The sequence below is a fragment of the Rosa chinensis genome, chromosome 5, assembly GCF_002994745.2.
Source record: "Rosa chinensis cultivar Old Blush chromosome 5, RchiOBHm-V2, whole genome shotgun sequence".
Lineage (NCBI taxonomy): Eukaryota > Viridiplantae > Streptophyta > Magnoliopsida > Rosales > Rosaceae > Rosa > Rosa chinensis.
In genome coordinates this window covers 62437528-62449686 of record NC_037092.1, presented here as the reverse complement: position 1 = coordinate 62449686, position 12159 = coordinate 62437528, and the positions used below count along the sequence as shown (strand labels likewise).

General features: G+C 36.5%; 1 protein-coding gene and 1 long non-coding RNA gene across 4 annotated transcripts; one reads left to right on the top strand and one right to left on the bottom strand.

Annotated features, from left to right (window-relative positions):
• Positions 1–1786: 1786 nt before the first annotated feature.
• Positions 1787–3085, bottom strand: LOC112166582. The gene is made up of 2 exons (XR_005800127.1): positions 2944–3085; positions 1787–2286 (listed from the first exon to the last, which is right to left on the bottom strand). It is a non-coding gene; the product is annotated as an uncharacterized LOC112166582 (long non-coding RNA).
• A 1339-nt stretch (positions 3086–4424) lies between these two features.
• On the top strand, positions 4425–7729 carry LOC112166464 (kiwellin). Of its 3 annotated transcripts, XR_005810892.1 has the most exons (4): positions 4439–4545; positions 4671–4940; positions 5026–5143; positions 6921–7056. XR_005810892.1 is itself a non-coding variant. In XM_040519666.1 (3 exons), exon 3 carries the CDS (start codon positions 6842–6844, stop codon positions 7505–7507), a length of 666 nt encoding a protein of 221 aa, XP_040375600.1. In that variant the 5' UTR covers positions 4747–4940; positions 5026–5143; positions 6558–6841; the 3' UTR covers positions 7508–7729. The 3 variants fall into 3 exon arrangements, 1 of the variants encoding a protein (XP_040375600.1); XR_002923278.2 differs by lacking the exon at positions 6921–7056 and having other exon boundaries at positions 4425–4545; positions 5026–5848; XM_040519666.1 differs by lacking the exon at positions 4439–4545 and having other exon boundaries at positions 4747–4940; positions 6558–7729.
• Positions 7730–12159: the final 4430 nt, after the last annotated feature.

Genomic DNA, 12159 nt, shown 5'->3' with positions numbered 1-12159 from the left:
CTATAGTCTGATCATTCTTCATTTCTCCCATATCTCCCTTACTTGATAAGCTTTTCATTATATTTGCTGAGCTATGATCACTTTCTAGAGCCTTCATTTTTCTTATCATCCTTTAGCCTTTAGGTGCCATAACTGTATTCAAAAGCCAAGCTCACATTAAATTAGAAAACATCAGAATACATTCTTCTTAAAAAAGCAATCAAGAAGAGCAGATGAGTAATGTTAACCAATAGGTTTTGAAATCAAGGCTCTCAATTAATCACAAACGACAAAACTAACAGGTTTTTTTTTTTTCCTTTCTTTCTCTAATCGTAAATCCACTTTCTCAGCAACAAAACAACTGAAAACAAAGTTCATAAACTATATAAGTAAATAATTTGAATCGAACAAAGATATGAATCTTCAATGCTCTGCCTGACTACAATTCAACCAACTAACTAAAAAGCAATTGAAATAAATGCTAATACTTACCAAGAGACCAAAAAGCAGCAATCTAAAACATAGAAAGTTTAATGAAACGTGGAAGCAAAATCAATGTAATTAGAAAACTTAGCTTGTTAGTAGCATTGAGAAAACTAATAGTGTCAATAAGTGCTTCCTCTCAATAAAATTAGCAGTGTAAAAGGGTCATTGATATAGCATAGGCTACACAATAATTTGGTAGAAATCAATATATGCAGATATCAGTCATAGACTTATAGTTGCTAAGTAATCTGGACCCTTACTTTGTTAAAGGGAACAGATTTGAAATAGCAATATGTTAGAAATTGCAGGGATCTTAATGTGAATTGCATTTGTTATTGCCAGAAGGTTGTTGTCGACAATTACCAATTTGTTGAGAAAAACTGGAACATCTTATTATGGGCTGCCATGGAATAACAGGGATAATCTTTTTATTGTACTTATGTAAAACATTTTGTTACGTCTTGAGGTCCTAATCACTATATATCATTGATTAATTAATATCTTTGTTTATAATGTTCTGACTCTAATGAAGAGGTTCAGTATCAGTTTCTACTTAATCTCATGTTTAGCTCCTAATAAGAGCTACCTAGGCATCTTAAAAAGCAGCAGGCACACAAACCCAAAGAAATTAAAATGATCTTCTCAATCCAGAACATCCAGTCTTCTTCCTCTAGCTTAATTTCATCAAGAAATAAGGAAACTAATGATCAGCAAACTTATCTATATCACCAACCAAATTTAGCATGTCAACTTGCTTTTTCAGAACTCTAATTAACCTTTGCAAAAATTGCAAATAGCACGAAGATGGAAGCTGAAGAAAGGGGATGAGACTTGAAAGGGGAAAAGCATAAGGAAACATAATATTGCTTGAGAAAATGTAGTACCAAACTTCTAAAGTCTAAACCCCTCTTGAAAGGCATCATTTGGCTGCCTACAATTCAATAGGATGGAAAGGCTAAGTATCAAAAGCAGCAGCACTCAAGCCAAAGTCATGGGCAATTTAGTATCAATATCAGGTGCATTGGTAGTGGTTCTCTTTATGGGTCCAATTATTACATCCACTACAGCAGGAAAAAAATGGGTAAAAGGTGGCCTATTACTCACTATTGGGTTCCTTATGTTGTCGACCTGGTCTATCCTTCAACTTCTTTCAACCTGCCCATTTCTTAAACTCAAGAAAATACCATGAAGATGTCATCATGTGCATTATGTTGTTCTCAGTAAAGACTAATGTATTTACATGTATTTATATTGAAGCAACAAACAGTTAACATATATACGTAAACAGCACCATCAAAAATGATCCCAACACCCAAGAATATTAAAAACCTTCACTCTAGACATCCAACTCTCCACACTGTTCCATTTAGTTCCAAGCAATAAAGCATTAAATTCTTCAATACCCAATTCAAGCTTCAAAATTTCACTCTACTCCTCTGTTCTATCAGCAACAAAACACATCCAATATCCAAATAACACACAAAACCAGCAAAACACATCACATCAAATCGTGAAAACAAAAAATAAGAACACCCAAAAAGCTAAACCATGCAATTGGGAAACTAAATTAGTTGAATTGAGAAGAGGAGCTACCTGCAACAATAAACACTCAGATACCTGCAATATTCATGAAAACCATAGGAAAAAATCAATTAGGTAGGGAACTGAAGAACCCAACAGTCAATTACCATGAAATTGAAATAGCTTACCTGAGTATTGGAAGTACTGTCAGCGTTGGACCCGAATTTAGCAACTTCAGAAAAATGAAAACATGCAAAAAACAACCTGCTCCTCTCTCTCTGGATCGATCAACAACGATAACTGAAAAGAACAAAGCAGTGCATCAAGAGAAAGGTTTGGGCAATTCTCAGTTATGAAATTCCTTTCCTAATCCATTTATGCAAGTTTATGAGGTTCTCTTCCTCGTTCATACTTTTCCTTTCCAAAGATCAAACACTAATAAGAAATGCACATGTATCCACATAATCAAATCCCCATTTTCAAAAACTATTCACTTACATAACAGTTAAAAAAGAAGAAGTTAAAAATAATATAATTCGTACCAAATGTATATTTCAGAAAACAAATGCAATTATTTTCTTTGATTAGTTAAAAATAGTATAATCCTTCTCTATACCCTCTAACGTGTTTTCCACACATACCCATTACACCATCAACCCAAAAACAGAAACCAACATTCAAATCAAGATTCAAATTAGCAAATATCCATCAGGTGCTGCAAAAGCCTTGCTATCATCTACAATGAATGATCCCAGAAACATGCAAACACAGAAAACCAAAAACTCAAAAGACTTAGTGATGCCAAAAGGCATGCAAACATTGGAAACCGAAATACTCAAAGGAAAATGGGAGAATTGCGATTCTGAAACTAAAAGCCCACAAACCCAATTCAGAACACCACAGAAACCATCTCCAAACTCAAAAAAAAAAGGAAGAATACAGCAATAGATAACTCACCTTAAAGAACTTCTCATAACCCGCTTTGGAGTCGAGTCTCCTTTGGTAAAGTACCACTAAGCAACAGTCTCACTAATCACATACACCCAAGCCTCTGACAAACACAATCTCTTCGTTCTTGGCTGAGCTCTGTGTTTCTGTTGTTGATAGAGTGAAAGAGAGGGAGAGAAACAAGATCGCGTCCGCCAGCTCAGCACCTTTTATACCAAGGTCAAACAGCAAATCGCAATTTAGCCAACAAACAAAGGGCAAAATAGTCATTTTACTATGTAGGCGCGGCTTGAGCCGGTACTGTTCATAAGCTGATGAATAGTTAACTGAGAATTAGAAGATTATAAATAAATATGTAATATGTTTGCTCATAGAACTACAGTTTTCAAAAATTTGAAAAACACATTTTTTGAAAAGCATTTCTATGCTTTAGAAGCAATGCCAAATAGTCCCAGGGCGACAACTCAAGGCCCAACAAAAGGAGGGGCACATTATTTCTCAAATGATCATTTTTGTGTGTGTGGTAATATATGCTACAGAAAGTTAAAAAAATTTTTTTTTGTCCTTTTCCATTAATTCTAGAAATTTTTTCCTCCTCACACTATTCACTTATTTTTTTTCCCACTTACCTATAATGACTCTTATAAATTGGTCCATAATACCCAATTAAATTTTTATTTTTGAGACTATTTTGTCCTCACCTCTTTGTCACATAAAGAGAGAAGCCATAGGAGACTTCGCCGGAGGTAGCCGGACTTTGGTTGCCGGAATCCTTAATCCAGTCGCTAGACTCTGCTGGAAACATCATTGGAGGTTCCCAAAGAGTTCGTCGGAGATCTCATAGGTCGCCGGAAACTTTTATTGCCTCCCAAAATTAGATAAATAAAACTTTGATTGATAAAGAAGATGAGAATATTACATCAATTTGAGACCTTTTATTTGGACAAAATAAAAGTTTATAGGGAAGCAATAAATCAATAAAAAATTTATTACCCCAAATAAAAGCAAGAGAACTACTACTCAATTATTCTTTTGTGTTGTACAACTGCTCAATTATCTTTTGTCTGTATAATAAACATGATATATAATCGAACCAGCAATATTATCTTTTGTCTGTATTTCAAAACTCAAATAATTACAGGTGGTGGCGTCCTAGCTAGATAGAGGATCAAATTGCTAGCAGCTGATACAAGTCTCTGCCTCCTATTCCATACAACCCCTCAAACAAGTCTTCGATCTCAGTCGGCGTCGTTGGGTCCTCGCCGGCGTACCAGGCATTGACAAGAGGGTTCGATGACAGGGGATTGACAGCTCGGCCAGCTCATGCCCGATCACACTGATCATACCGTTGACACCGACAGAGACCACCTCCACCCATGTAGTTGGGAAGAGCAAATAGGTAGGTGCGGACCTCCGGGCACTGCCTCTTGGAGAGATTGATTAACGGCGGCTGGCCATCGGCAATTTGGATGGACTCGAGGTTGGAGATGTCGTCGATGGTGGACTTGGATCCAACGGTGGGAAGGCGGTCCATGATCAGAGCCGGCTCTGCACGCATGCAACGAGTGCGACAGCACAGGGCCCAAAATTTCAGAGGCCTCAAATATTTTTGTAATGTTTTATGTTTACATATAAATATTGAAAATTAGGGCCCCAACCACCAGTATATATTCTTCTATTCTTTGTGCGTTCACTTTTTCTTTCTTTTTCTTACATGCCGTTCACATGCTTTGCAGCTTTGATTGAGACTTGGGAGGGCCCCATTAATTCTTTTATGCGCATTATGTCTCTCTCCTCTCCTCAATTTCATCCCGTCCTCTCCTTTTTGTTTTTTCTTCTTTGCGTTCTGTCTCTCTCCCCTCTTCAATTTCATCCGGTCCTCTCCTTTTTATTTTCTTTTCTCTGCGTTCTGTCTCTCTCCACTCAATTCCATCTTATTCTCATCGACGGATCGGCCTTAGTAGTCAGTAACTCACCATCTCACCAGTCACTACTCAGCCGTTCAGGTATGATTCTTTGATTTTATTTACAAATAAATTAATGTTTGCTTTAGTATTCCTAATGGTTTGATTTGGTTTTCAATTTGTAAAGGTTGTGGCTGCCTAGCAATTTTTTGGGATTTTGAGAATTGAAAAAATTGGAGAAAAAGCTGTGAGCAAACTCAGAGTCTTATCTCACTCATCTGAGTCTTTGATCTTCAAGGAATCAGGTTCTCTTATTTACATTTATTTGCTTCAATTTTTTGGGAATATTGTTGCATCGTTGTGTTAAAATTTAGAAGTATGCCTCCTAAAAAAAATGTTTATCTGGATATGTAAAACGTTTAAAGAAGAAAAAAGATGCAGACTTGGTTCAATCTTTAAGGGGAAGTCTTGATAGGTTCATTACTAGAGAACCAGAAGGTTTGGGCGAAGATTTAGTTAATGAAGAGGCAGAAGAGCACACTGAGAGGGAAAATAATGTGGAAGAGCACACTGAGAGGGAAAATAATGTGGAAGAGCACACTGATGGCAATGAAGTTGTAGATGATTTGGATCATGGTGAAAATGAGAATGACGGGTTTGTTCAAGTATTATTGATTGGTTATTTGATTTTATATTGTGATTTTGTTCATATATAAATTTCATATAAGACTAAAGTTTTGAGGGCCATATTTTAAGTTTTCGCACAGGGCCTCCGTAAAGTTTGAGACGGCCCTGTCCATGATGTAGGAGAGGATGGGGAAGTTGGATGGGTTCGGATCTATTGCTGAAGGTTGAATCAGATCTTGGTTGAGAGAGAGAGAGAGAGAGAGAGAGAGAGAGAGAGAGAGAGAGAGAGAGGCATGATGCAGTTGTTTAATTTGGCTGAGGGTAAAATTGTCATTTTATGTTTAAACTAGGTAACTAGGAATATAAATCTATTGTTGGGATAAGTGGATTAATTTCAGCCCATTTTAGTGCTTTGGGTCAAGGTCCCATTTTTTTAATAACATAATTTCATAACATTAAGCACTTCAGATATAAGTATATGAGAAGAACGTGACGTTCACCCAAATTTAAAATGTGGAGTAACTAAAATATTACCTCAAGTATTTCTAGCACTAATATGTACACAATTGTGGAGACAAAACAAAAATAAAGTCCTCACTGAAGCAATTTGACTATTTGACACATGATCAACATTAATATCTTTGATTTTGTATCACCTCAATGAATCATCAATATAATTGAAAAGGAACTTTTCCATGAACTAGACCTCTAGAAAGCGGTATATATATACGTTTTTATTTTTTTTATCCAATAAACAACTCATATACAACAATTAGTCTATTGTGAATAGAACTCACGACCTCTCATTTATAAAGAGAAGACTTATGTTACTAAACTAAATGACACTGAGCTGTATATACGTATCTTATATGCATGCTGCTCTATGGCTCTAATTAATTTTTCATAAATTTATTCGATCGTTTTTCATTTAATTAAGAATTTAACTCACTGGCGCTACTTCCCATTGAGAAGTCTTCAATGTCAGTACCCTAGAGTGCGTGTAGATTGGGATTGATCCACTACAAGAAAACAGCCCTTTAGTCAGAATATCATATGTGTTAAGTTGGTAACCTCCTTTTCTCCTCAACGTAGGGCAAGTGCGTGCAATACTATAAGTCACGAAACATGGACCCAAGACTTTGAAAAATCAAACCACTCGAGACGAAACATGCATGGACCCAAGACTTTGAAAAATCAAACCACTCGAGACTTTGAAAAATCAAACCACAAAAATGGTACCTAAACTCTTATTCTTTTCCACGAACTTTAACGTCATCTTAGCTCAAGAATATGACTATATTAGTCTCATGCCTCTCAGAATCATCCCCCACTTCTTAGTATTCTAAATATATATCGTTGTGAATCAAATCATTCAAATGGCAAGTTCTTTAGTATGTTTGACATCTCTTTCCCTCGTCTTCATTTTCATCTCCATCCCTCTCCCGTACTCCACAGCTATCTCCTCCTGCAATGGCGCATGCAAAACCTTGAACGACTGTGCTGGCCAACTCATCTGTATCAACCAAAAATGCAACGATGACCCCGATGTTGGGACTCACATATGCGGCGGCGGTGGGGGAGGAGGCTCATCACCTTCTCCTAGCCCCAACAATTGCAGACCCTTTGGAACACTGGTTTGCAAGGGCAAGTCGTACCCTAAATACTCGTGCTCTCCCCCTGTAACATCGTCCACCAAAGCCTTACTTACACTCAATGATTTCAGCGAAGGCGGTGATGGGGGCGGGCCATCAGAATGTGACGAACAATATCATCCAAACAGTGAGCAGGTTGTGGCTCTTTCCACTGGGTGGTTTGATAATAAATCGAGGTGCGGGAAGTTAATAAGAATTCAGGCAAGTAATGGGAAGACTACGACTGCGAAAGTGGTGGATGAATGTGATTCGCGTAATGGATGTGATAAAGAGCATGCAGGGCAGCCGACGTGTGGAAACAATATCGTGGATGGATCTGCATCTGTGTGGAACGCTTTGGGACTCGATCAGAATCAAGGTAAGGTGTCGGTGACTTGGTCCATGGCATGATTTGGCAGCAGCTACTATAGTAGCATATGCACTCGAGCTGACTAAATACATAAAATAAGGACCATATATATGATTAATCCAAGAACGATTAATTGGATATCATGTAAGGTTTAGTTTTGCCGTACTGTTGATGTTTGTGTTTGTTATGTGTGCCGAGCTTATGTTACTTGAATAAAAAATTTAAAATATGATCTTAGCGTGAGTTTGTGGCACTTTTTGGAATATTTTTCTAATTTTCTAGCTACTTCTATTTTTCTGCTTTCCTTCTCTATGGAGGCCTACCAATTCCCAATGAGATTAATTTTTATTTTTTATTTAAAGGCTAGTAATAGAAGAAAGCATAAAAGAGACAGATTTATCTTGGTTTTAATTGATTTGTATTGAAATCAATTGGTCAATTAAAAACTATTAATAAGTCACAAAAAATTATTTGCTAGGGTTTCTTCCTACCCATAAGTCATGTAAACTAAGTTCTATACTTATGATGGGGTTAGTTTCGCTGTAACTCGAAAAATTCTTCTCATGCCTCATAAAGCTGATCTCCATCTTTTTGAGTGAAGTTCTAAATCTTCTTCCTTAACCTCCTTGTCAGTTGGGTGGGGAAGAACTGTTTCAAAAACTTCTTGACCATTCCATCCCAGCTTGTGATGATACCTACAGGTAATGAAAACAACCAACATTTCGCATCATTCTTCAAAGAAAAGGGAAATAAGAGTAACCTGAGGCCTTCAGGAGGCAGATGATTGATAGTATGCGCTTTGCAAATGTCTAAGAACTCCCTGATGTGAACATTAGGGTCCTTAGATGACAGCCCGAATATTTAGGCAGAAAGTTAAGCAATTGCATAGGGATGGAGAATGCATGATTGCCTATCGGTTATAGTCAATGCATGAGGGGGATTCAGAAGTTATAGGGACAAAGGCGTCCTTCAGTGGTTTTGCTTCAGCCATCTCAATCTTTGGAAGATCTTGTTCTTCCTCATTATCATGCATGGAATGCACAGGTGAATGTGGAAGTGTGTTTTTTGGTAAATGTTAGACCATAATTTACATATATATGTATATCCCTAAATATTGAATTTAACTTGTTTTTGAGTCTATTTTAACTTTCACCCAGTTATTTTCTTATTTATCTGGGAATATTGTAAGAGTGAAGGAAACATCCATTTTGACTTTTTGAGCTTTGAAGTTGAGAATTTGAGTTAGGAAAAATAATGGTCAAATGTGGAGCAAAAAATAAAATTCTAAATTGTGGCGAACCACCACAAAGGCGGAGCATCACCATTCACGATGATGCCATGTGTTTTCCGGCCATATTATGGAGAAATAAGGACGAGTAACATTGTACCTATTCCATTACATCCTTTCATCATCATTCTATCACAACTAAATTTCAAACCTTTTGGTTCAAATTCAACTCCAACCATTTTTCCTTTTTTCACACCATCTCAACTCTCCATATTATCCAAAAGTCCACCATTATCCTTACCAAAAAATCTTCCATGTTTTAGGGTGTAATCACCATCTTTTCTCATCATTTGCTACCCTAATCTACACCACTTCTTCCTTACCTTTTTTTCTTGATTTTGGGATCTATTACCACTCAAACACTCTTCCTCCATGATTCTTACAAGCCAATAGCTGCTCCTTTTTGCTTCTAGTGATGATTTCACACCTCTCTCTCCATCTATTTAAACATCCCATCCCCCTACAAGCAAGAACCACCCATACCACCCAATTACATCCCCTTTCTATCTCTATCTCCTCCACAAAACCTCCATATCCACTTCCCAAAATCCAAACTCATAATATCCATACTCCTCAACCTCGATCACCACCACCACTACTCCATCACTACCACTCAAAGTTAGCCAAATGAGCATCATATCTTTATCACCATTTCATTCAACATCAACAAGAAGTTCATCATCTATCCATTATATCATCAAGGAGGATTCAAGAAGCATTGAAGGAGGAAAACAAAGGAGGAACTAGCCATTGATTTGTTAAGGTTCACCTAGTTCATTCTTTCCTTAACTCTTTAATTTATCTTGATATACTTTATAGATTTCATGCTAATTTGTATGACTATGAGTGAGTAGTTACTTTGTTAGGGATAGGGTTGAAAGCCCTAACCAAACTTGTGTGAATTGATGTCTTAATTTACATTTGATGTTATTTGTGATTTTCATCTTCATATGCTAATTCAAGAAGTGAATGCATTCATTCAAACTTAACTACTTTGAATGTCTTGTGTTTGTGATCATCTCATGAAAAAATATTTAGGGAGTAGTTAACCTTGAGCATTGATAGCATGATAGCATCCTTTATATGCATATGAAGGTTGTGAGTTAAAATCACCTAGATCTAGGATTCGTTTGCTTGCATAATTATCTAAACTCAAAACTTTATATATCTAGGAACAATGAATTGATGAGACTTAACCGATAATGAGATTTGTTCTTAGCTAGTTAATTCTAGACTTATCCAGCTAAAATTGATAACATTAAAGGAGCTTAAGCCTTTGTAGTCTTATCATGATGCAAAGAGGGTAAATGAGAATTTAGAATAGCATCACTTGTATTTGAATTTCAATACTTGCAAGGGAGGTTAGTGGTAGACAATCCAACCCCCAACTTCATTAACTATATTACTAGTTTAATTTAGAGTAATTTAGTTTACATTTAAGCATCTAGTTGTTTTCAATTCAAAACTACATTCAAAAAACTAAAATCAAATCACTACTCCATCTTGCACATACTCACCATGAGCTTAGATTTCCTTGTGATTCTAGGTTCGTGATTATACATTTGAATATTTTAGCTCTCCTTAGGTTCACACCCTAGTTAGTGAAAGGCAAGGTTCGAAAAAACGCTAGGCGCTAGTCGGGCGATGGACAGGGGACTAGCGCCCAGACGCCTAGGCAGTTTTGTCTTTTTTTAATTTTTATGTTATATATTTATATATATATATATATATATAAAGAAAAATAAAATAAGAGGAAAATATATATATATATATATATATTTAATTAAATTATTAAACTTTTGTTTAACTAAACACTTATTTAATTGAATGAAGGAAACATAGAAGCATTATTCAATTATGCAGCCACTTGCCCATCTATGATCTATCCCTTCTCTCTCTCTCTACAAACGGCAGCCACACTTTTGTGTTCATCTGATCCTTTCTTCTTCTCTTGTGCAAAACCAAGTAACAGCCACCACCCTCCACATTCTCTCTTCATCAATTTTTCTTCATTTCTTCATCGTTCAATCACCGAGTGAATAACCCCACAACAAGAAGGTCGATCTCAGTTCTTAGATTTCAAGACTTTGTGGTCTTTCAATTGCTCTTATCAGAGGCATTATCCTGGTTTTCAGTTTTGAATCAACATGACTGAGAGAGCTGGATTTCAGTTTTGAATTAAGGGGACTAAGAGAGGTGGTAAGAGATTCAAAGGACGAGGTTTCAATTGTTTCGAATTAAAGATGAAGTCTCTTTCTAATCCTTGTTTTGATTTTGACGAGAATATATATATATATATATATATATATGGGTCTTTTCCTGTATACCCAAAAAGCCTCGGTATTTTCCCCAACTGCCCAACACTTTTGTATTACACTATTACTTTTGAAAAAGACTAAAAGGGGGATAGGTCTTTTCAACATAATGTCTTTTGTATCCTATATTGACTCGTGGTTTTAGCAGTACTAGTCGACCAAAAGGAACCTTGCTCTAAACGACAAAAACAAAAACAAGACTAGCCTTCAACATGCCTAAGTTTTTTCACCTAACGGCCTCCTGGCTAATGGTTACTTTAACAGGCGGAATCATTGCTGCTTGTCCTAATTTTTGGTTCAAAACTTGATTTTTTCAGATGAATAGTACATTTAGAACTTTGGATTTCTACAGGATGCATGCATCTAGATAGTGAAACATAATGACAACTATAATTAAGGAAATGTAATGACAACTATATTTGTTAAAAAGTGGGTGAGCAACCACCTGAATTTATTTATTCAAATATACATACATGCTAAACGTTCAGAGCCTCATTCTCAGGTAAACAGCAAAAGGCTGTTTAGCTATCCATAAGAATGAGAATAGTTACTTGTAATGAAAGCACACTCCTTCACACTAGACAGGAAGGGAAGCAAACTGCTACTATGGCTTTCTTACTCTTTGAGAGAAGACACTTCTGCTCAATTTTCTGATGCCTCACAAATGAACTTAAAGCTCCTTATATAGGGAGCGGAACTTAAACTTGAATTCAAAACATAAAAATGTACGAAACAACTCCGTGACCTTCTGCTTTCCTAAGTGCTCCTGATGATGGAGGTCGTTCGGGGAAATGCAAAAGCTTTATTAGGTGAGAGGTGAAGTGTTTTTTACTTTCCTTTTGAAAAGAAAAAGTAGCCTTTTAAGTCAAAAGGTGCTATAGTTGCATCTTTGGTGCTCTTCTTCTTTCACTTGTGACTTCACCCGTGACTTTACATATTCTCATCTGTTTCTGAGTTGTGGCCAAAGACAAAGGAGTTGTTGTCTGCTTGGGCCATCCTAACAGTTGTTGCATTATCTTCGACATCTGTGTCCATGTACATCTTGTAATGGTTGTCTCTTTTAAGCTTTTCTATCCATTGTAAGCACGCC

What these genes read in the sequence shown, in the direction of transcription:
- LOC112166464 (XM_040519666.1), top strand. Translation starts at nt 6,842, where the DNA reads ATGGCAAGTTCTTTAGTATGTTTGACATCTCTTTCCCTCGTCTTCATT.